Genomic DNA, 23,124 nt, shown 5'->3' with positions numbered 1-23,124 from the left:
CCTCAATCTTCTTCCCTCTACCCTTGACTTCTCTTGGTGTGTTCTTCCTTCTCTTGGGAGCTTGACTCTCCTCATCCGCATGAATCTTGATATCATTGATAGTCCTTTGATCATCTTCGGAAGAGGATTCCTCCGGTTTCATCTTTTCATAAGTGAAGGTAACACCCATATCAACTAATCTGTTCATTTGAATATCCACCCATGCTCGGGAGAAACTCAAGATTTCTCTCATCAATACATTCAAATCTATTTCTTCTGGTTCTGATCAATTAGGCAATAGAATTGCCTTCATTTCATTTTCATATTGTGGATGCATATGATCCTTGTCATCTAACACTTGGTCAGGAATGAGGAAAAGTCCACACTTCCTCATGAAATCCACTGACATTCTGGACCACATTCTTCTCTTTACTGCTTGCTCGTCCATCAGGTTGGCCCAATAATCTTCTATGTCTAACTTGTGGATGAACTTTTCTCTCCCGATCCTTCCAACTTTCTTATCTGGATCAAACCTTTCTCTTCTCTTGTATGTTGCAAATAGATAGAATGCGAGCTCCTTACTTGTTGTACTGGCTGCTAAGGCGGATTGGCAAACCTCCAGTGTCTTCCCAACTGAAATAGGAAATGACATGCCCGTTCTGTGCTTTTCCTTCTGAATAGAATCAAACTCTAGAAGCTGTCTCACCACTTCCAACTAGATCACTCTGTCAGAAGGATACCTAGGAAGCCTGTAGGGTTCGGATTGAAATCCATGAATCCTAGGGTATGTGAAAGTGGGAAACTGTATATACCATGATCCATATTTCTCTATCAGCTTCGTTGCCTCTTCGGACAACCTCTTGTGGACTCCACCTTGCAACATTCGCGTTATGTACATTGTGAATACATCATTCACTCTCTTATAATTTTCAATTCGATACATGTTCAGCTGTGGATAGCACTCATAACTCCTGAATTGTCATTGTCCTTGTCCATTCCCAACTTCACCTCTGTATATCGATCCCTTGTATGTAACAAATCGTGCAAGCAGGTATACTAAATAGAAGTCATGGCGAATGACCTGGATCGCTCCACATTCCTCAGCTGAAAATTTAGATTGTCACTTATGATTCTAGACCAATTTATCAACATTCCTTTTAGACAATCCTGGATGAAATAGAACATCCATCCATCGTATATTGCACCCTGCGGCATCCCCATCACTCAGTTAAGTAGGAATACTAAATCACTATATTCCTCTTTGAAGTCTGTGCACATGATTGTCTTGGAAGCCTTGGAATGATGAGTCTTAGGCTCGATCATCCATTCCTTGTTCACTACGGTTTTGCATGCATCCATCTTCTTCTTATATTGGTCTTCATATTCATCCTTAGTTATATCTTTCATGTTTGCTCCACGTGGAATTCCAAACACTTCAGCAATCGCATCCTCAACAAGGTAGGCAATGATGGCACCCTTAGGAGTATTGATCATTCGGGAATGAGGATCATAACATTGTGCACACTCTAGGATAAGCTCACTGCATTGTATGGATTGCGGAATTCCAATGGCCTGATAAATGCCACTCTTCATAATGTTCACATAAGCTGGGAAAGGAATTTGGCTTCCAATTCCGAACATCCGTTGTCGCATCTAGCTCATGTTTAGGAAATGCATGTTCGTGTTTGTAACCTCCTTCCATTTGGATGACATCTTGGATTCTGGATAGAATCTAGTCTCTACTATCTTCTGTTGTTCTCTCCTTTCCTTGAGTTTGGACTTCGACATCATACCTGTACGAAGCTAGAAGTTAGAACTTCAGAAAATATTCCTGACAAAAATTCTGATTTCCTAATGATTTAGACAAATTTGGGTATGGAAATTAGGAAAATAATCCACACTCGTAATAGATTTCAACAATAGTTTACAAAATGTGACAAGGTCGGGGTATAAAACCCTCATGAAATTCATTAAAAATCAATAATTTTAAGACCAAAGTCTGAAGTCACCTCCTTATACCTAGAAAATTTATTCAAATTAAAGTGCAAAGGAGTATACTGGATCAAACAATGACTAAGGAAAGGTGTGAAAGATTGTGTTTTCACACAAAACTATGTCTGAAGACACCTTTCGAGGTCAACAATGGTTGCCAACAAATCTGAAGACAACTTGCAACTTCACAAATTAATCTCTAAAAACATGTTGCAATTACACAAACTTGATGAAAATTGATCTCAATGGTGAAAACAATCAATCTCGGGAATGTAAGTATAGCTGATAAAAAGAATATTTTCTGAGGACAAGTCTGAAAATGAATTGTTTCAGACTTACCAGCACCTTGCAAAGTAGTAAAAATCCTTGCAAACAAGATCACCAAAAGACAAGTGGCTGGAGATGGAGTTTTCTGAGGACAGCAGCCCTACAATGAAGTTTCAGACCTGCAACAACTTAGAAAAGCTCTGAAAATTGATTGAAAATGCCTCCAATCAGCCTTTGGACAAAATCGCCTAGGCTGGAAATCAGCTGGAAATAAAATGTATGTCTGAAAATCGATTTTCCAGCCAGCAATGGAGGTAAGAAATCTCAATAATGGTGGATATATCAGGTCTGAAAACAATTACCAGCAACTCCCAACAATGGCGCCACCACCCATGGAGGAAGAAATCACCAAAAATGGAGGTAAAACCTCCCCAAAACAAAAATTGCCTCCCTCTAAAAATGATGCTACCCTAGCAAAAATCGCCAAATCTGAAAAATGATGCCAAATGGTCTTCAATGGCAACCAAAAAAAATCACCCAGTTAGGAAATGGAGGATAATGCACAAGGAAATCGACTTCAACTCTCAAATGGTGTCAACTAGACACTCAACCAAATTCGCCAGCTAGAGAAAATTCGCCCAAATCAGCAACACACTTGGCAAATATAATAATATTATAATGCCGGCCTCCTTTTAAACTTGTTTTCACCATGAACTTTCACCACACAAGCAATGTGGGATAAAAAAACTTGTACTTATACTTGCTTGGTGAAAAACCGATTTGCTTCTAGAAGGTAAAATCATTAAATGTTTATTGCAAATCATTTATTAATTTTTTTTATTTTTAAATAATAGTTGCACTTTTAAAAACAATTAAATGTGGGTTATTTTATTGAAAGATTTTAAAATTTAGATATAAAATGACCAATAGGGGAAAATCAATTTTAATTGGGATAAAAATCCCAACAAAATTCATTGAAAAATCATTAAACATCCCCTTTGGGGGAAAATCGCCCCAAGTAGGGATAAAAATCCCTATCAAAAATTCATCAACTTGCACAAAAATGGGTCTAGGGGAAAATCGATTTGGGTTTGGAATCAAAATTCCAACTTAAACTTTGTCACTTCGCACAAAAATCCTCCTAGGGGTAAATCGACCTCTGTCTGGACATTCATCCGGACACAAAAATCATCAAAATCATCACTTGTCACAAAAGTCCTGGTGGAATGAATATCCGCATAAAATTCCACAATCTCGTCACAAAAGTCCTGGTGGAAAATTGATCCATGTCAGGAATCATCATAAAAGTCATCCGTAACCTTATCCACATTTCCAGTGGAAAAACGAAGGTAGTCAGGAAAAATCTCAACACTTAGTCAAATTCTCAGTCATCTGGTGTGTTGGTGTTTGTTTTATCATCTACCAAACATTAGGATAGGATACCCGAAGGCATTCTATCCTCTCCTGAAAAATCACTACTGATTCCAAGGTCTATATGTGCGAACAAGCGACTTCAGTGGAATAGCTTCTTGGGTAGTGTATGCTGAAATTTCAAGGGGGACTTACATTTGACAAGTATCTTGAACTGTTGAACTTAGATGGATTTAGCAATTTAGGCTCTTCTTTATTTTTTGGAATTTTCTGGGATTTAGACGTTCAAAAGAAAGGGAAAAAGAGATAGGGTTTAGGAAGGCTAATCTAATCCTACGAATTCTGGAGACGGTATCAACTGGGTGCTCTAGAGAAACCAAACCTTGCTTCGCCACACTAGGGACAACTACACAAGGCCGGTGCAATCTTCAATGGGTTGTGCTTATGATCGAGATGTTGGGATGCACAGGGGATGGGCTCAGACTAACTTCGCACGGTGAGATGGAAATCATCCATACACCAAAAGTATGAGCGGAGATACACCATCAATTGACACTTATCAAATCCTTCATTCGAATTAACAACAATGAAAGCAAATCTAAGTTAATTTTAACTAAGTGTTGAGGCAACTGAAACCATGCAAATCATTCAAATAATAGAGATTAGAAAGTAGCGCACATGCAGTATATTATCTGGAAATGACCTTAAGCAACAATACATCAAAAACCTCACCCTTTTCAAATGAGAGGAGGCAACCTTATATAGTTTCTCAAAAATAAACGAATGGCCGAGATCAAACAATGATCAAGGGCCAAGATTGAAAGTCCTAAACCCTAATTAGGGTTTCCCGAAATACTATCAGTTCAAGCAAACGAAAGGGTGACAAGTGGCGCAGCTGCCAATTTTACTGAGGTGAGTGGCCACTTTCCTCATTCAAAGATTCAACGTATTTGGACACCACGAGCTTGACCTCCTCCATGGTGACACTTGGCAAACCGCCAATTTGGAAGTCGATGAGATCCACATCGTCGGCGCATGTGGCAAGGATGCCTTCCCACTCCACTGCTTGGGTGAGGAAGTTGTCATCGATGGAGAGGAAGTTTGCAATCTTCTAAAGATAGCCTTTGTTAATCATCCTTGAATCTTGGAAGAAGCTTGCCTGAATCCTGGCTCTCAGGTTCTCTGCTTGTAAATGCTTCTCCCTTAGGCTTTCCTTCTGCCAGATCTTTGACGCCACATGGAATACCTTGCCCAGGATCTCTCTAACCCTTGCCTCTGTCTCAAAACACTTGGTCTCGGATTTCTTCAGAACCTCAATCCAAGTGACCAGAGCATAGTACCACGTGCCGAAGTCGTACCTGTCTACTGTCTGTATGATGCCTGCATCCACTAAGCTCTTCTTTGACATGCCTCGGATAACCTTCAGGTGAGGGAGTATTTCATTCTGAATTTCATCCACTTCTTCCCAATTGGATGCTAGATCTTGGATACGATCAATCAACAAAGAAGTTGCCTTATGTGCTGATACTAAGTTTTCTACTAGGGTGTCAGCACGTATCACAGCGTCTGAAATCCACTCCTTTTCTTGAGTGTATGATCCCTTCATCTCATCATAGTCCTTCATTGATCCCTGCTGAAGAGGTTGTGGTGGAGTAGCCGGGACTTCATGGTTGAGCGGGCTGGTAAGATGGAGAACATACTTCTTCCACTGCTGGTTCTCTTCTTCCACTTTCTTCCTCTTTTCTTTTTCATGAGCCAGCCTCGTCTTTAGAACGTTGCAGGAGTCATCAAAATATTGGATCTCCTGGTCCTAGGTAGGCTTACCCATCTCTATGGTGGTAATCTTGTAGTCATCTGCGGTGACATTGTCCCTAGTCTTCCCTTCTTTGGGCACTGCTATTTGGACTGTCCTGAATCCGGCACTGCCTCTCTGAATCAGGGAAAACTTCTTGGCTGGTTTCGGCGGTTTAGCTATAGCGGGTTCATTCACCTTCTCCAGGAATGCTGCGGTAACCTCCTCGGTTGAGTGGGCATCCTTGGGAACCTTGGCCTTTATCCTTGCTCTCAGCCAATCAGGAATGGTTGATTGTTCTACAGTGTTCCGATCAAACTCATCATCTGCTTCTCCTGGGTTCGCGGGTATGCCATCCAAGAAGATTGTAGGGGCTTCAATCTGCCCCCTGTCTGGGTTCGGAAGACCTTCTCCACCACTTCCTCAACTGGCTGGGAAAGCACTCCTACTTCATCATCAATCACATAGATGTTCATCTTTTGTTCCCCAATTGTACTCTGATCAGGCGCAATGGAAGCAGCACTTAGGATGGAGTGACTTTCGCTGGATTCTCTTCTCTCAACTACAACCCTTTTCCCTGTGCACTTTGTGGAGCTTCCACCCAACTCCTTTCTCTTTCGAGATCCAACACTTTCTGGATTTCGAGCATCATTGGCGGAGGTACAAGGATGGACGGACAGAGTATCATCCACTCCCATTAATTCATAAGTTAGAACCACACCTTTGGCCTTCAACTGTTTTGTCTTTTTGGGCGCCCACCACCTTGAGTACTCAACCACCGACCTCATGAGGTCTACTAGATCTGATTTTTCTCCCTCTGTCCAATCTATCAAGACTAAAGGTTCATTCTTCATCTTCTCAAAACCCGGCTGCTGAAGTTCTAGGCTTTCTTCTACCTGATCGGCAACTTTGAATACTTCCGTTGCTCTAACCATACTTAAAGGAATTCTTGACCAGAACCTCTTCCGGATCTCAAAACTATTGGCTGCATTAGCCCAGTAGTCTTCTAGATCCAGTCTATGCTCAAACGTTGTCCCTTCGATCTTCTTTATCTTATGGAATGGATCAAAATCTTTTCTTGCCTTGTATTGGTAGAAGGGATACCAGGCCAGTTCTTTCTCAGTGGTAGCTGTAGCCTGTGATGATGGACATGTTTCCAGCCCATTACCAATTGTAAGTGAGGATGTCCCTGCCTTATTTTGCTTATCCCTTTGAATCACTATATACTCCTCCAATTGTCTCACAACCTCGAGCAACACCACTCGGTTGGTAGGGTAAGCTGGAAGCTTGTATGGGGGCCCAGAGAATCCCTGAATTCGGAGGTAAGTGAACTTTGGATATTGTATGTACCAACACCTGAACCGACCGATGAAGTCCATAGACTCTTGAGAGAGCCTCTGGTGCAGGCCACCTTGGAGGGTCCGGGTAATGCGCATCAGGAAGGCATCATTCACCCTTTTGAAATGGAACTTCTCCTCCATATGGAGCTGGGGATAGCAATCATATACCGAAAATTGGTTCTCCTTGTTCCCAACTTCTCCTCTACAAGTGAGACCTCTGTACTTGTAGGTCCTGGCTAAAGAATAGAACAAGTAAGAACTCATGAAGAAAGTCCTATTCGCCTCCAGATTCCTTAGCTGGCTGTCTAGGTTGTCGTTGAACATACGGGCCCAGTCTATCATTTTTACTCCATTAATTATTTCGTTAATGAAATAATACATCCAGGGTTTGAATGGAGCTCCCTGAGGATTTCCTATTATTCTATTGAGCAAGACAATCATGTCCCCAATGTCGTCTTTGAAGTATGCTCGCACTAGGCTCTTTCTTTGGAGTTTGTAGGTGCCCTTCCTCGGCTTGTCTAGCCAGGAATGATTAACTATGGCATCATATTCTTCCAGGTGATCGTGGTACAAACTGTCAGCTTCGTCCTTGGTCATATATACTGCGTTGTGGTACTTAGGGATCCTGAAGGCCTCTCTGATGGCCTCATCGCTGACATTCGCCAACACTCTTCCATCAGGTGCAACAATATCCTTACTGATGGGGTTGTAGTGTTTGGCACATTCAACTACTAGTTCATTGCACTGCATGGTGGGGAGGAAGCCGGCAACGTGCACGATACCACTTTTCATCATTTTTTGCGCAATGGTGGTAGGCACAAGGTTGTCCAGACCAAACATTCGCTTCTTAAACTCCCTCAGATTGATGTGTCCGAGGTTGGTGTCGCTGATGTTCTTCCACTTGGAAGTCATCCTTGACTCTGGAGGAGCATCTTTATCTACTTGGAACTTCATGGTGCTTAAGACCTGCAGATGAATGATGAAAACTTTAAGTTAGAAAATTTTTGCAAAATTTCGAAAAAAAATAACGGGGCCGCGAAATGGCTAAGTGTTGGAAAATTTTCCATTTTTCACTCTCATACTTGGGCAAAAAAATTGAATTTTCACCTCCAGACCCTCAGCCTTGAGGTCGGTTGAAGTCACCATCAAGTGTCAAAACTTCAAAAAAAATTTCATACTTAGCCAAAAAAAAAATGATTTTCTTTCTCCAAAATTTTCGAAAAAAATCATTTATTAAATTCTAGAAAATATTCAGAAAATTCACAATTTTAATTTCACCTCTGACTTGGATAGGAATAAGGCTAGACTTTTCTCCAAAATATTGAGAAAATTCAGAAAAGATGCCTTTCTCCAGAAATCTGTAAGCCTTCTGCCAAAAATATTATCCCACTTCTAGCAATATCTAGAATTTCCTCCAAATGATCTTCAAACTGACATACTTTACTAAGCTCTCCTTAGTAATTTTGGACTTCTTGGTGTAATAATGAATTTGATAATGAAGTATTTGTAGACAAGGTTTAAGCAAAATCCCTAAAATCATCCAACTCATACTTCTAATTCTAAAAAAACTTTCCATTTTGATTTAAGTTTGAAGATATTCATTAATCCTCCAATATTCCCTTTCAAAAAAAAAAAACTTTCCATTTTGAATTAATATCTCAATAAAAAAATATTCTCTCAATATTCTCAAAAAAAAACTTTCCATTTTGGATTTATTTTGAGGATTTTTTTATTTTTATTTAGATAATTCTTCATTTTGGATTTAATTTTGAAATCTCTGTGGATTTTGTGACATCATGTTGACTTTGTTTGACCTTCCATGTGTAGGTTGATTTTTCGAATTTTATCTCCATCTTCTCCAAGGTATGGCGGACTTTGGAGACCTTTCCTCATGGCTCTCTTCAAGGTGAAATTTTTGGCTAAGGCATGGGGCGGACTTTGAAGGTCTCTCATGGCTCTCCATCAAGGCGAAATTTTGGCTAAGGCATGGGGCAGACTTTGAGGTCTCTCCTCATAGCTCTCTTTACCCTTGGCGGACTTTAAACTTGGCACCTGTTACCTTGCTCTCTTACTTTGGCGGACTTGGGAGAGGGCTCCTACATGACCTCCATCTTGGGCGGACTTTGGTGGTGGCTCCATCTTGGGCGGACTTTGGTGGTGTCCCCAACTTGGGTGGACTTCTATCACTCCTCCTCCTTAGCCTCCCAACCTTGGCGGACTTTGGAGGGCTCTCCACCTTGGCGGACTTTAGGCAAGGCTCCCACCTTGGCGGACTTCAAACCCATCCCCTAAGCGGAGTTCAAGCAACCTCCCCTTGGGCGGACTTTGGAGGGCTCTCCACCTTATGACGGACTTCAGACTTGGCTCTTCCATCACTTGGCATGCTTGGGTGGACTTTAGGCTACACTTCTATACACCCTACACATACATGGCGGACTTTGGAGACCTCCCCACCTTGGCCTAGGCGGGCTTCAAGCAACATCCTTCTTGGGCAGACTTTGGAGTGAGGACCTTCGTGGCCTCCTTTACCTTTGGCGGACTTTGGTGTTAGCTCCTTCATGGCCCCCTGAGGTGTGGCGGACTTTAAGGATAGCTCCTCCATCACTTGGGCAGACTTTGATCACTCCTCCTCCTTAGCCTCCCAACCTTGGCGGACTTTGGAGAGTGCTCCCACATGGCCTCCAAATGCATGGCGGACTTTGGCTAAGGCACCTTCATGGCCTCCATTATTGATGTTATTTGGCTAAGGCATTGGGGCGGACTTTAGGCTTAGCTCCATCAAGACCTCCATCAAGGTGAGAATTTGGCTAAGGCATGGGGCGGACTTTGAAGGTCCCTCTTCATGACTCTCCTAAGGCATGGCGGACTTTGGCCTTAGCTCCCACATGACCTCTCTAGTCCTTGGGCAGACTTTAGGCATCCCTCCTCTTGCTTGGGTGGACTTTGTTGTTAGCTCCCACATGACTATGGCGGACTTTGGTATCTTCTCCATCTTGGGCGGACTTTGGCTATGACACCCATGGACCCTACTAGCCTATGGCGGACTTTGGAAGTTGCTCTCAACACTTGGGCGGACTTTGACCCTTGCTCCCACATGACCTCCATCAAGGTGGGGCGGACTTTAGCCTTAGCACCTTCATGGTCTCCTTCCTCCTTGGGCGGACTTCAACCTTAGCACCCATGTGACCTCTCCAACCTTGGGCGGACTTCAACCTTAGCCCCTTCATGGCTTCTTAAGCTTTGGCGGACTTTGGCTTGGCCTCTTCATGGCCCCTTCAACCCATGGCAGACTTTGGAGTAGGCACACATGTGACCTCCATTGGCATGGCGGACTTTAACCTTAGCACCCACATGACCTCCATTATGCAGGGCGGACTTGGAGCTTGGCACCCACATAGCCTCTTCAGCCTTGGGCGGACTTAAACCCTTGCTCCTCCATGGTCTCTTTAGGTGGGGCGGACTTTAGAGTGGGCACCCATGTGACCTCTAAACTCATGGCGGACTTTAGGCAAGGCACCCACATGGCCTCCCTAAGGCATGGCAGACTTTGATGAGAGCACCCACACAGCCTCCTAAGGCATGGTGGACTTCATGCAAGGCTCCTTCATGGCCTCTTCAACCTTTGTGATGGGGTTTGAACCTGCAGAAACACTTCAAAACCCTTGTTAGCCAGACTTAGAAGAATTTTCAAAGAAATTTCAAAATTTCACAGTTTAATCTAATTTAACCGTATTAACTTGAAATTTGAAATCCATGCTTAGGTGGATCATCTGAAGCAGCAAAAAACCTAAAATCTAGGGATTCAACTTTTTTAGGTCAAAACTTGGAATTTTCGAGTTCCGGTTGAGGCTGGTCAGTAGTACAAGTATAAACCCTAGGTTTGCATCCCGAAAAAAGCAAAAAGCCTAAAATCTAGGGATTTAGCTTTTTTAGGTCAAAACTTGGAATTTTTGAGTTTTGGTCGAAGCAGGTCAGTGGCACAAGTGTAAACCCTAGGTTTGCATCTCGAAAAAGTAAAAAGCCTAAAATCTAGGGATTTAACTTTTTTAGGTCAAAACTTGGAATTTTTGAGTTCCGGTCGAAGCAGGTCAGTGGCACAAGTGTAAACCCTAGGTTCCCATTCTGAAAAAGCAAAAAGCAGACATCCCTAAAAAATAGGGAAAACTTTCTAAAAATAGCCATACCGGGGATCGGGCTAAAAATGCCAAAAACGAAACTTCCTAAAAAATAGGAAAAAGCAAAAAAGCAAACTTTCTAAAAATAGAAAGCTTTCCAAATTCGTCCAAATCAATTGCGATCTTCGTCCTTTGGCCTCTCTAAGCACTTTGGTGGTGTTCACACTTCGGAGTCACATAACTTGCAAAAAACTAACTTTCAATCGTCAGGGCTTGAAACGTTCTGAACTGGACAAGGCTTGGTGAAACTGCAGCACAAGGTCACAGGATACTAACAAAATCCTAGAAAGCAGGAAAAGAGAGGGTCCCCATTTGCAATGGGGCGATGTGTGAAAAAGGTCACAACATGGTGGAAAATCGATCCTAGTATGGATTTTGAATGGGGGAAAAACAGGGCATGTTTGGATTCCAAGGGAAATCCATGTCCGGTTTGGATTTTGAGTGGGGAAAATCATGGGTAGTCAGGAATATGAGGGGAAAAGCACGTCTAGTGTGAAATTTCGACCTTTTAACCCTTAGAATATGGATTTTCATCCGGAAAATGATAATTTTTCCACTCAAAATCACTAGGAAACTTCAAAACTCAATAAAACTCATCTAGACTTAGATAAATTTACCAAAAAATTGAGCGAAACACAAGGAAACCTATCGGGATAAAGTGCAAAATCAACTTGAATATCTTCCTAGGAGTGAGAAAATAACTCCAAAAGGTCCTGAAACATCTTGGCACTCAAAAATCACCGATGTGGACGTTCAAAAACACGTCAATGCTCAAAAGGTCTACACTTAGACAAAATTAGGATCATTTAAAATCTCAACTTTATGTGCTTGATCCTATAACTTCAAATACCCTAAACGACAATAGGCATGATCAAAACTCCGAGACTCGGGCACGGGAAACTCAAAATTGCCCACTATGCTGCCAAAACCCTAAACTAACCAACGCGGAAAGCAAAAAAAGAGGGGGTTCCCATTTGAAATGGGGCGATGTGTGAAAAGGTCACAGCAATACCTTTTACTGAGTATTAAAGTCTAATACAAATTTCCGACAGATGGAATATAAGAAATCAGCTCAGATATTAGCTACAACTCCAAATACACCCTAGGGTTTAATACCCTTATTTCCAAAATGGAGTGGCTGGTTGAGAATAAACTAGAAATGAGTGGTAATGACCTGTAAAAGGTTTGTCCTGCAATTAATTGATAGTAACCTACCCTCAAACTGATAAATCTGCACTAAAATCCCCAATGAAAGCTTCCAAATGCACATTGAAGTTAAATATTGATGCAACCTGTCACCAGGAGAGATGAGTTTTCGTCAAAATCTCCAAATTCTTCCAGAAGTTTGCGTTCCTAGAAGCTCCAAGCTGCTGAAACCCTCAAGCTAGCTGCTGATCTGAAAATTGGAAGCATACGAATGAATCCAATTGATAGACAAAATGCCTTTTTATCTATTTTGGGCTTACTATTTGGCCTTAAAAATCATAAAATATCATTGAGGGTCTAATTCCTCATTGTGAACTTGGCCCCCTTTTAAAAACAACTCAAGTTACTAGGATGGGGGGCACTTTTTACTATTCATCTTATGTTTCTCTGTTACTATTCACTTTTTACTATTCACATAAGGCCAGCTTTAGTGTTTCAATTTTAACCATGGATTCAACCCCATAACTCCAATCTGAAAAGCCCGAAAAGCTCTTTTTTGAGTTCCACAACCCCCAGTTGGGTCCTGTTGTGACGTTTTCACACATCGCCCCATTGCAAATGGGGACCCATGTTTTTGCTCGTTTTGCTCGTTTTCGCTTTGCTTTTTAGGGTTTTGGTTTAGTTTGTCAGTTGTCTGGATTAGGGTCAAGCCTTGGGTTTTTTTTCATTTTGACGTTTTCAGGCCAGAATTCAGTCAGTCTTGAGAGCTTTTTGAGCTTCCTTTCGTAGGATGCAATTTTGAATAAAGTGAATTCGCCAGAATGGTCTATTTTCAATTGGAATTTTGAATGCATAGTCCTAAATTTGTCTAAGTGTGAATGATGAAATTGTGAATTTTGTCCAATTGAGTATGTTTGACCAAATTTTGAGTTTTTTGATATTTGATCCCGGGCATCGGAAATGATTTGTTTTTTGCCTTGTGAAGTGATTAAACTTGTGAAATCATGATATTTTGGCCTGTAAGAGCAAAATCGCTCTTGTCCCTCTGTGAAGGACCGGAGCTCGTTTTCAAAAATCTTACTGTCTCTGCAGAATCAAGATGATTTTTCAAGTAGAAATGGTAAAGAAAGGCATGATCTTTCCGTTGAATATAAATTGAAGAATTTCACGAACACGGAAATGCCCCAGGAGTCAAAATCGCTCCTGTCCTTCAGTGAAGGACCAGAGCTCAAAATCAAATATTGCTTTGTCCTTGCAGGATTTTAACAACTTGACGATTTGAAGAGGTCCAAGGAAGTGCATTTTACCAGTTGAATATAATTTGAAGACACAAACATGAAGAAAAGTGGACCAAAATGCAAAATCGCTCCTGTCCCTCAGTCAGGGACCAAGGCGAAGTTCAGTGTAGCTCTCGTCCCTCTCCCAGGGACCAAAGCGAAATTCCTTATAAGGCATGTTTTAGGCAAAGATCAAGCAAGTTTAGGGTTTGAGGCAAGCAAAGATGGTGTTACGGATTCGTTGAAGACAAAATTGAAGATTGCAAGACACCAAATGGGACCTATATTAGCCTGGGCGCTCCTGTCCCTCAGTCAGGGACCAGAGCGATTTTTACCTTAGACAAATTTCTTGCTAAGTTACAATGAATTCCAAGCCATGGATGAATGAAAAGATACATTACGAATCCGTTGAAGATAAATTTTGAAGTTGGCAAAATGTGATGGAGCCTACAAGTACAAATTCGCTCCTGTCCCTCAGCCAGGGACCAGGGCGATATCTTAGTTATGTGCCTTTCCTCCAAGTTTAAAACCACTCCAAGTCAAGGTGAAAGGTGGCAAGGACGTTTTGAAGCGTCTCAATGAAGAACGAAGTATCAAAGGTCGCCAATATTGAAAGAATTACATCAAGTGTCCAAGTTCGCTCCTGTCCCTCAGGCAGGGACCAGAGCGAAATTTTCATGAGAGCCTAGATTTTGAAAGTTGATCACGTTTTAAGTGTCCAAGGGGATCAAAAGGACTTCATTTTACACAATGAAAGCAGTGGCAAATTGATGAAAGCAAGTATGAGCACAAGACATTGAAGATCGCTCCTGTCCCTCAGGCAGGGACCAGAGCGATATTTATCATATTGGCCAAATCCTTCAAAAGATCACGTTAAGTCAAGGTTATGTGAGATGATAAAAGGTCTAAGGTGTCTTAAGAGGATGATATACAAAGGTTTCAAACGTCAAATGACTATCAATTGAGCCAAGGAAGCTATATCGCTCCTGTCCCTCAGTCAGGGACTAGGGCGATTTTCACAGGATCATTTTCTTTCAAAATCAAGACAAGGCAAGGATACACAAGATCAAGGACATCATTTAGGAAGCAATGAACAAAGAACAAAGGTTGGAAGATAGCAAATTTTGGCTAGAACTTCAGGATCGCTCCTGTCCCTCACCAAGGGACCAGGGCGATAATCCTCCAAACATCAAATATGCCTCGTAGAAGCCAAGTGAAGTAAAGTGGAATGAAGGGACAACGTCATTACTTGCCATATAATGCAGATTGGTGATTGAACAAGCAAGATTAAGGAGAAACACCAAGATCGCTCCTGTCCCTCACCAAGGGACCAGGGCGATATTAGCTAAATCATTCATTTTCCTTCGAAAATCATGTCAAAGCAAAGTTGCAAAAGGTTTAAAACGTCATTTGGAAGGCGACACAAAAGAAGTGAACGACAAAATGTTACCAATTTGAGCTAGATATGGAAGTTCGCTCCTGTCCCTCACCAAGGGACCAGGGCGATATCCACCTTAGAGGGCATTCATTCACCAAATCAAGTTAGTCAAGTTCGAAATTCCCAGCAAAAATGCCAAATTCAATGTGGAGATGGAGGTTTTAACGTCAAAAGCACAAGAATCAAGACCAAATTGAGATTTCGCTCCTGTCCCTCAGTCAGGGACCAGAGCGTTAGGTTTGCATCTTTCCACCTTTTTAAAAATTCTTGGCGTTAAATCATTTTTTGAATTTATTTTAAATGCTAAAATCGACAAAATCAAAAAAAAAAAAATCAATTAAAATAGCATTTAAAATTAGCGCATGGGCCTTTATTAATTAATTTTTGCCTTTTAAAAATCGAGTTTATTTAAAATTATAGGCATTAAATTAATTAATTATAAATAAAAATGGGGCACTTGATTTAAAATTTGTTTCATTTTACAAGGGTCGGCCTTTAAGTTTATTTTAAATTTGCCTTATTCACCAAAGTCGGCCTAGGGTCAATATGAAGGTGAGCGCCTATAAAGGAGGAGTAGTTTATTTCATTTTCACATCATCATTTATCATCTTTTCATATGCGATTTGGAGTATACAAAGGAAGTGTGAAATTATCATTCAAGAGGAGGTGCGAATTGTGTTCAAGGTGCGAGTCTTATCAATAGGAAGGCACAAGCATTATCAAAGGAGTTCGAGTTTCAAGTTAGGCGAACTTGCCAAGGACATTGAAGAACACATCAAAGACTCCAAGGGTGGCAAATTGATAAAGAGGACATTCCTTATCCTTGAAGATCACGTTGAAGGCTTCTAACGTTAATTTTGCCTAGGCAAATTCCTCATTTTGCATTCTAGTGTTAGCTCTCAAGAGAGGTATGGCGATATGGATTTATTGTTTTGATTTTGAACGTTGATCGTCTTAGCTTAAATTTTGAATTTTGAAATTTTGAATTCCAGTAGCCCAATCGTTTTTTAGGAAATGATAATTCAAGGACTTATTATGAAGTTTCCTAAATTTAATCTCTAATCTAGTTATTCATTGCAACATCATGTTGCTAATTTTGAAATGTTGTGTAGGCATCAAATGGAGATCTCATCAAGGAAAATCAAGCCGGATCAAGGACGGTCTTCGCCGGGACGATCAAGCCAGGACAGGGGCGACCTCTTTCAATCCAGCGTTCCAAGGCGAGGTACATCATCATCCTACACATCAAGGACACATGGAGTTAGGACAAGGGCTCGTTGAAGAAGTAAATAGTTCCAGATGAATTAATTAAAGCAAGCTTCTCAACAACATCAAGTTGAATATCTACCAAGTTACAAGTGTCAAATGAGGTGGCGTCCTAGTCATCATTTCTCCAATCAGTGAGGTCCACCTCAGCATGTCCAGATTCAATGTACTTAACTCATGGAAGGTGGCACAAACTCCGATGTACCTACCTCGGCTATCCATTGGTCGATTTTTCTAGAGGGGACATGTGTCCATGCAATACAATTTTATCATTGGTCAAGCATTAAATGTTATGTAATGGTTGTAACAAACCCTAATTAGGGTTTTCATTGTTGAATCTTGGCCATTGATCTTGAATTGATCTAAGCCATCATTGTATTGTGGGCACTATATAAGCCCTGACATTTCATTTTGTAAGGGAATTAGAGAGAGATAATATAGAAATAGTTGAAAGCAGTTAGTAGATAGAGAGTAGTTAGAAATTGATAGAATAGTAATTAGAGTAGAATAGGAGGACAAGGCAAGAAATTGTTGCCATTGATTGTAAACAAACTCCATTTTCATTGAAGTAATGGTGAAGTGTGTCGTTTCTTGCAATTTGTATGGTTTCTTGTTGAGTCTTCAATCCTAGATGGTAGATGATTAGATGAATGGAGGAAATGTGATTGATTGATGGTGGAATTCGTATATCCATACTACTAGCAGTTTGTTGATTGCAGACTTGCCTTGTGTAGTCAACTGGAATCATTCAGCTTAAGCTCAATTTCAATTTGTCGCTTCTTCATTGATATGCATCAACTTGATGGTGTCTATGCCTGCGGTGATGATTTGAACATCATAAAGCTTCCCTTAGAAGATCGCACTAGCCTTGTGGAGATGGTCCATTGATGTCAAAACAAGACCTAGTTAGAGTTTCATCAAAATTCAAATCATTGCTCCTACATTCTTAGTATTAGGATTAGATCTTCTCTTCGCCCTCATCCTTTTTCCATTTTTTCAAATCTAAGCCAGTAAGAGCCTGTGTTCCAGCAAAGCAGATCGGAAGTTCAATCATCAGATGTAAGTCCCCTTGTGATTCCAGCAAATCACATCATACCACTGGAGCTTATCCACACGTAGAGACCCTACTAACTAGAACATTGGAGTCATCCTAACTGATCCTTCATGCGAATCTTCAGCAGTTAGAGGCTTTATTCAAGAGAGGATAAGGTACCCTTGGGTATTTTATTCTGTGTTTGATTGTGTACAAAAAACACGTCAACAGGTCCCCAAATCACACTGCTGACCTACGGGACCCTAATAGTAGGCAAACCTCTGCTCAAGTCTAAGATGCCTAAGGAAGGGACATTATAGGATTTGATCAATGGCTCAATTCGCTAGTGCATCTACCATTTTGTTTGCCTCACAATATATATGGACTAACGTGTAATTGGGAATTTGGTTCAAAAGAAGAACAATTCTTTCAGTGGCAGATATGCTTTTTGCAGAGCAAGGTTTTTTCCTTTGGTTTTGCCTTTAGTAATTGGATTCAAAATTGGTCGCATATGCTGTAGCAAAGCAGAGCGATAGTCCATATTTTTTATAATTCCACCCATTTTATAATATTATTATACTTCCCCATGTATCTCACAGTAATGACATATTAGTAATTATTACTTTAGGGTGAACTAATGTCTCCTTAACACTCAACCCCTTTGAACTATATTTGAATGAAGTATACAAGGACTTTATTAAACTTTACAGAGGACCTAAATAATATTCAAGTGGCCTTTTTGCAAATGAAGTGATTGGGCCCACTTAAAATACTATTAATTCTATACCTCTGAAAACAGTACACGACAATCTCCGCAGCAAAAGAATCTTTGCCAACCAGGTCATCTTCCCCATGTATCTTACAGTAATGGCATATTAGTAATTAATGCTTTGGGGTGAGAATTTATTTCTCCTTAAAAAACTTATTCCAATTATGGATACTGGCTAGTAGCTTTGTCTAGCAAATATGTTGGAGCCGTATGCAGTTTAGTTTTTTGCAATCGTTATTATCATTCCCTTTGTGAAAATGATTTATCAAAATTTCCCGTGAAAACTGAACTATGAATAGATTTCTCTTCAAGATAAATGCATTTAACACTGAAGTAGATGGTATACCTGTAAAAAGTTTGTAGTATATACTTGAAACTTTGGAATAGAATTTATTTGATGCATTTATCTGAAAAAGTTTGCTTGGACATTTGACTTCTCATTGTTTCACCTTTCCAGAATACCTCAAGGGTCACCCAGAACTGGGGGATGAGCCGATTGACATAGAAGATTTGGTCAGCATTGGCAGAACACAAGGGCCGTATGTCTCTTATGACCGTTGTGTATTTCTAACATAATGGCCATTGACACAAATTTAAATCTGGCTCAGCTTAAAAATACTGGAACATCTGTATGATAGAATAATGTTTTTAGATGCTGATATATCTTACTGTTGTGCAGGTGCCCTTATTACTTATCCCGAGAACTTCACAGTTCTGCAGATCTTTTGTTTGCTCCCTACAATTATCTAATTGATAAAGATAATCGTCGTTCACTCACGGGTATTAACTGGGAGAATACAGTACTCATATTTGATGAAGCCCACAATCTGGTGAGGAATATCTCAATAAGAAATCTACTGTCATGGTCCTGTTCTAGATGAATAAGTATTAATATTTTTGTTCTAAGGCTTTATTACCTTCTATTTTGTGTAGTCAGAGTTTCACAAAGAATAGCACAGTGAAATGTTTTGTACTTTCATTGATGTCAACCTCCTCTATATGAATGAGAATCTGCTTAGTGATCATGATAATGATTTTTAAACTCACACACTAAACCGCTTTTGCATAGATGTCAGACAATTCAAGTGCATTGTCTATGATTCCACATTTTGCATGCATGTCTACCAACATTCATTTTCTGTAAATGTTGTGATCATTGCATTTATTACCTTCTATTTTGTATAATCTTAATTTCGCTTCTTGAAAGAATGCAGATTTGAGGACTCATCATGTCAAATGCAGGAAAATATTTGTGCAGACGCAGCTTCATTTGATCTACCTTGTAGTTATTTAACTGCATGTATTGCAGAAGCAAAACAATGTATAGATCTCGCCCATTTAAGAAGAGCAGCTGAAAATTCAGCAGAGACATCTCTTGATCCGGATAATTTTGCAATTTTAAAGGGTAAACAACTTACCTTAATTTCATGTTTCAACATATAACTATTGCACCTGAGCTTGACAATCTTAGGTAGCTGTCAGTCTTCCTTTCCAGTTTTATCTTCAATTTTTTGTATTTCCTGATAACCTGTTTCATGTGAGATTGAGAATCTGTCTGATCTTATTCAAATGATCTGTAGCATCATCCTTTATAATAAATCCATGTAGCTTGTTGGTTTGTTGAAGAATGTAAATCCGATACGTAGAATTGCTTTTGACTATTTGATTAATATTTGCAGCACTATTACTTAAGCTAGAGAAAAAGATTATCGAAGTGCCAATTCAGTCTCAGGAGTTGGGATTTACCCGACCTGGACCTTACATTTTTGAGCTTTTGGCAGAATTAAACATCACTGTCGAAACTGCAAATATGCTTATTGATACTATTGATCATGCTGCAAGTCTTCTCGAGGATGGTTAGTTTAAATGACATCTCAATGAAATATGGTGCTTTCTTTCTTGCAAAATTGAAGTTTTTGTCTTATAGAGTGTTCAATTTCGCCTGTTATTGATATAGAAGCTAGTTACAACTAATTAGTCCTTAGAAGTTGGGATTTAATATTGTTTAATTAAGAATAGTATCTGTTTGTAAAAATATTCTTTTGAATAAATTAGAGCAACTTACAAAGCCTGTGCCATCATCACTGTTTGACTTTAATATTTTCAGAATCAAGCACAAGTTCCGCCACAATAAAACCAAAGATTGTTACATGTAGACTGCAAACATTACGAGATGCTCTTAAAATTGTCTTTAGAAAGGGCGATTCATCTTTTGCTGCTTCTTATCGTGTAAGTGTTAAAGGTTAGTGGAATTCATTGAGGCGAGACATGCTAGACTGAAATTTTGCATATTCATACTCTTGTTTGTTTGGTTGTTTGTAATGCAGGTTCACATTCATGAACCATATAGCAAAAGCAGTGAAAATGGTTCAAGTAAAGGTATGCATGATTCATTTTGCAATTATGCACGCCTTACCCTGGAAAACTGTTTTTATGGTGTAAAAACATTATGGAAAAAGAATTTCAATTCTCATGCCATTGACATTCTGTTGACATATGCTTGCTTCTATATCATTAAGGATGCTAATACCTTATTCCTTTACTGTCCACTTGGTTTTCCATATTTTTAGTCAACTGATTCTTGTTATTATGCAAGGGATACATTTGGAATGTTGTTTATTGTTCCAAGGAATTCGGTTGTTCTAGCTTTGTATTTCTTGAACAAGGGAAAATATATAATATGTACAACAAAGTTTGCTAATTTAGATGTTTTTTATACAGCAATGGAAGCTAAAATTTCTAATCATCAGAACAACCATAAGGCAACACTAGCCTGGTTGCTCTGCTGGGCAACTTCTAACATAAGAACAACAATCCAATTTTGCAAGTTCAAAGTGTATAAAACCTACAAAAACAAATAACAGTTTGCTTCATAAACACAGTTATCAAGTTCCAGATAAAAAATATCCATTGGATGGATGGCATCCAGCACATTTCACAGTGCCATGAACATTCATGTTGCTGCCTGGAATAGGAGCTGTACCATGATCTTGATCACCCAATTTGGCACAGCCACTCAGTAGCACTCTTTATCTTCAACAGAAGTAGCACCCTTTATCTTCAACAGAATTATTGCTCTGGTTCTCATGAACTGAGTAAAGAGTCATGAGGGATTGTGAAGGTGGCATTTATGGAAGCTGAAAGTAGCCCTATGAGAGGCCCTGCCTTTTTCCATGATCATAGCCAGACAACAGAATAACCATGGAATGAAAATCAGATTTCCTTCACTGTATTGGGATCAGCTATACGTATTTTGTTTCAGCCAGGGCCTTGGCACTTTTCTCATCTCCTTTCCAATCCCCAAATCTTCTACTCATGATAATTGATAGTTCGTTTGAGGTTCTGAATTTCTAATGTCAACTTTAATATGGATTGCTTGTCCTCCATCACAATTGTCTTCTGCTAACTACCCCATTTCATTGGGTCAATAGCAACCTCCAATTGTACAAGTGAAGTGGAACCAACACCGCAACCTAGAAAATATTTAATTTAAACAAATTTCAACTTTGTAAAAGAGATGAGAGAAGCATTCCCTTTTTTATCTCATCTCCTAAAAAATATAGAGCATATTTGGAATATTTGTCTTTGAAGCCAGAGTATTTTGTTCGGTTCTACAAGTTGTAGAATGTGGCATAATTGATATCCATTTATTTTCCCATCTCGAGATTCTAACATATGTGTTTTTTGGTTTGAAGTCACATTTTTCCCATCAGAATGTGAAGGAAGTCCATGGCAGGGGTAGGCCCTTTAAAACAAAGCTTTTCTCTCCTTTACAGCTTGCAACATTAGAAGGAAAGCATGGACCCAAACAAACATAGAGACTAAAGGGCTGAGTCGCTGAGGAATAGATTTTTGAGCCATGGAAGAAAATGAGTAGGATCACTGAACAGTCACACCCAAAATTTCACCAAAACAAGTCACCAATCACCCTTCATAGACAGCACCATAGATAGACCACCTGTTGGCCACAAACACTTGTATGTGAAACTCTTGATCACCACACCACAAGAGGCTAGGAATCAGAACAGAAGGATCAAGAAAGGAAGAATCTACGAGACTATAAAGTGACTTGAAATTCAACAAGATTGTGAGGATTGATAAAAATAAGGCAGTGATTGATTTCCTTGAGATGCCTTGCACCTTCCATAATTGCATTAAGACCATAAATTTTATATGGTATACAAAATGATATGTGCAAGACTTGGAGAAACTTGTGTAACATATTTTCTTTCATTAGTCTCATCATTCCATCAAGTGTCATTTTTGGTGTGCAAACATAGATATTATCCTAAGTTACCGGGTTCGCCCTTGGACCCCCTTGGTACCAATCCTGGTTCAAACGGGTTCGTGGTCCGGGTCCGGTTCGGACTGGGTTCGACCAGGGTTCGAAAAACCCAGAGGTGGTTCGTCCTTGGTCGAACCCAATCGAACCCGGGTCGAACCCAAGTCGAACCCGGGTCGAACCCAGGTCTAACCCAGTCGAACCCAGGCGGACCTAGGCGGCTGGGCGGCCCAAAAAAGCAAATTATATGCAAAATTTAATTTTTTTTTGAATTCCGCCTACTAAAAAGTGAAACTTATATCTTAAAAGTGACTTCTAAAACATTATATTCACTCATTTCATCTCATTTGTGTTGCAAACATATGTTTTATGAGAGCAGGTTGAAGAAAGGGTGAATAAAATTTGGCTTCCAAGATCAAAGAGGAGTTGAAGACTGATGTTTGTTTTGTTGTTTATATGATGCTATGTGACATGCAAATTTTTAATTCATGCTTATAGGCTTCACAAATATCAATATATATATATATATATATATATATATATATATATATATATAAAGAATTTACATGTTTTTGTACTAACTAACCCAAACGAACCCAAACTCCTTTTCAAAATTTTGTCGTACCGGCGTACTAGGTTCTTCGAACCCTAACCCGTGCCCGAACCCGAACCAACAACCTAGATATTATCCTATGTTACCCCGAGTTTTCGGGACGGGGACGTGTTGTGCGAATCGCACACCCATCCCCGTCTTGGATAGGGACCCCCTGGTTTGTGCCTTTCTGTCTTTGCGGAAGAGGAAGGGGATATGAAGGGTCAAGTGCCGCTAAAACCAAATTCGGCCTTACGGGGCTGTTGTGACGTATTCACGCATTGCCCCATAAATGGGACCCTTGCTTTTTGCTTTCTGGGGTTTGTTTTTCTAGTTTTTTTTAAGGTTTTGTCTGTTAGCCTTTGCATGATGAGTGCTGTCAGGGGAGTCGCTGGGATGGCAGGC

At 40.1% G+C, this 23,124-nt stretch overlaps 1 protein-coding gene across 3 annotated transcripts in view; it reads left to right on the top strand.

Moving 5' to 3' along the window:
- The window catches only part of LOC131068877 (regulator of telomere elongation helicase 1 homolog), a 265,861-nt gene that overhangs the window by 45,862 nt on the left and 196,875 nt on the right, over positions 1–23,124 (top strand). For 2 of the 3 annotated variants that reach the window (XM_059218567.1, XM_058004145.2), the window contains exons 4-9: positions 18,303–18,384; positions 18,525–18,675; positions 19,088–19,250; positions 19,525–19,701; positions 19,953–20,074; positions 20,173–20,224. In XM_059218567.1, coding sequence (XP_059074550.1) covers positions 18,303–18,384; positions 18,525–18,675; positions 19,088–19,250; positions 19,525–19,701; positions 19,953–20,074; positions 20,173–20,224 — 747 coding nt within the window. The remainder of the gene's footprint in view (positions 1–18,302; positions 18,385–18,524; positions 18,676–19,087; positions 19,251–19,524; positions 19,702–19,952; positions 20,075–20,172; positions 20,225–23,124) is intronic. The other variant, XM_058004146.2, reaches the window with a different exon arrangement.

This window comes from Cryptomeria japonica, chromosome 3, assembly GCF_030272615.1.
Source record: "Cryptomeria japonica chromosome 3, Sugi_1.0, whole genome shotgun sequence".
NCBI lineage: Eukaryota > Viridiplantae > Streptophyta > Pinopsida > Cupressales > Cupressaceae > Cryptomeria > Cryptomeria japonica.
The sequence above is the reverse complement of the archived record's forward strand: the minus strand, read 5'-3'. Positions and strand labels throughout refer to the sequence as shown.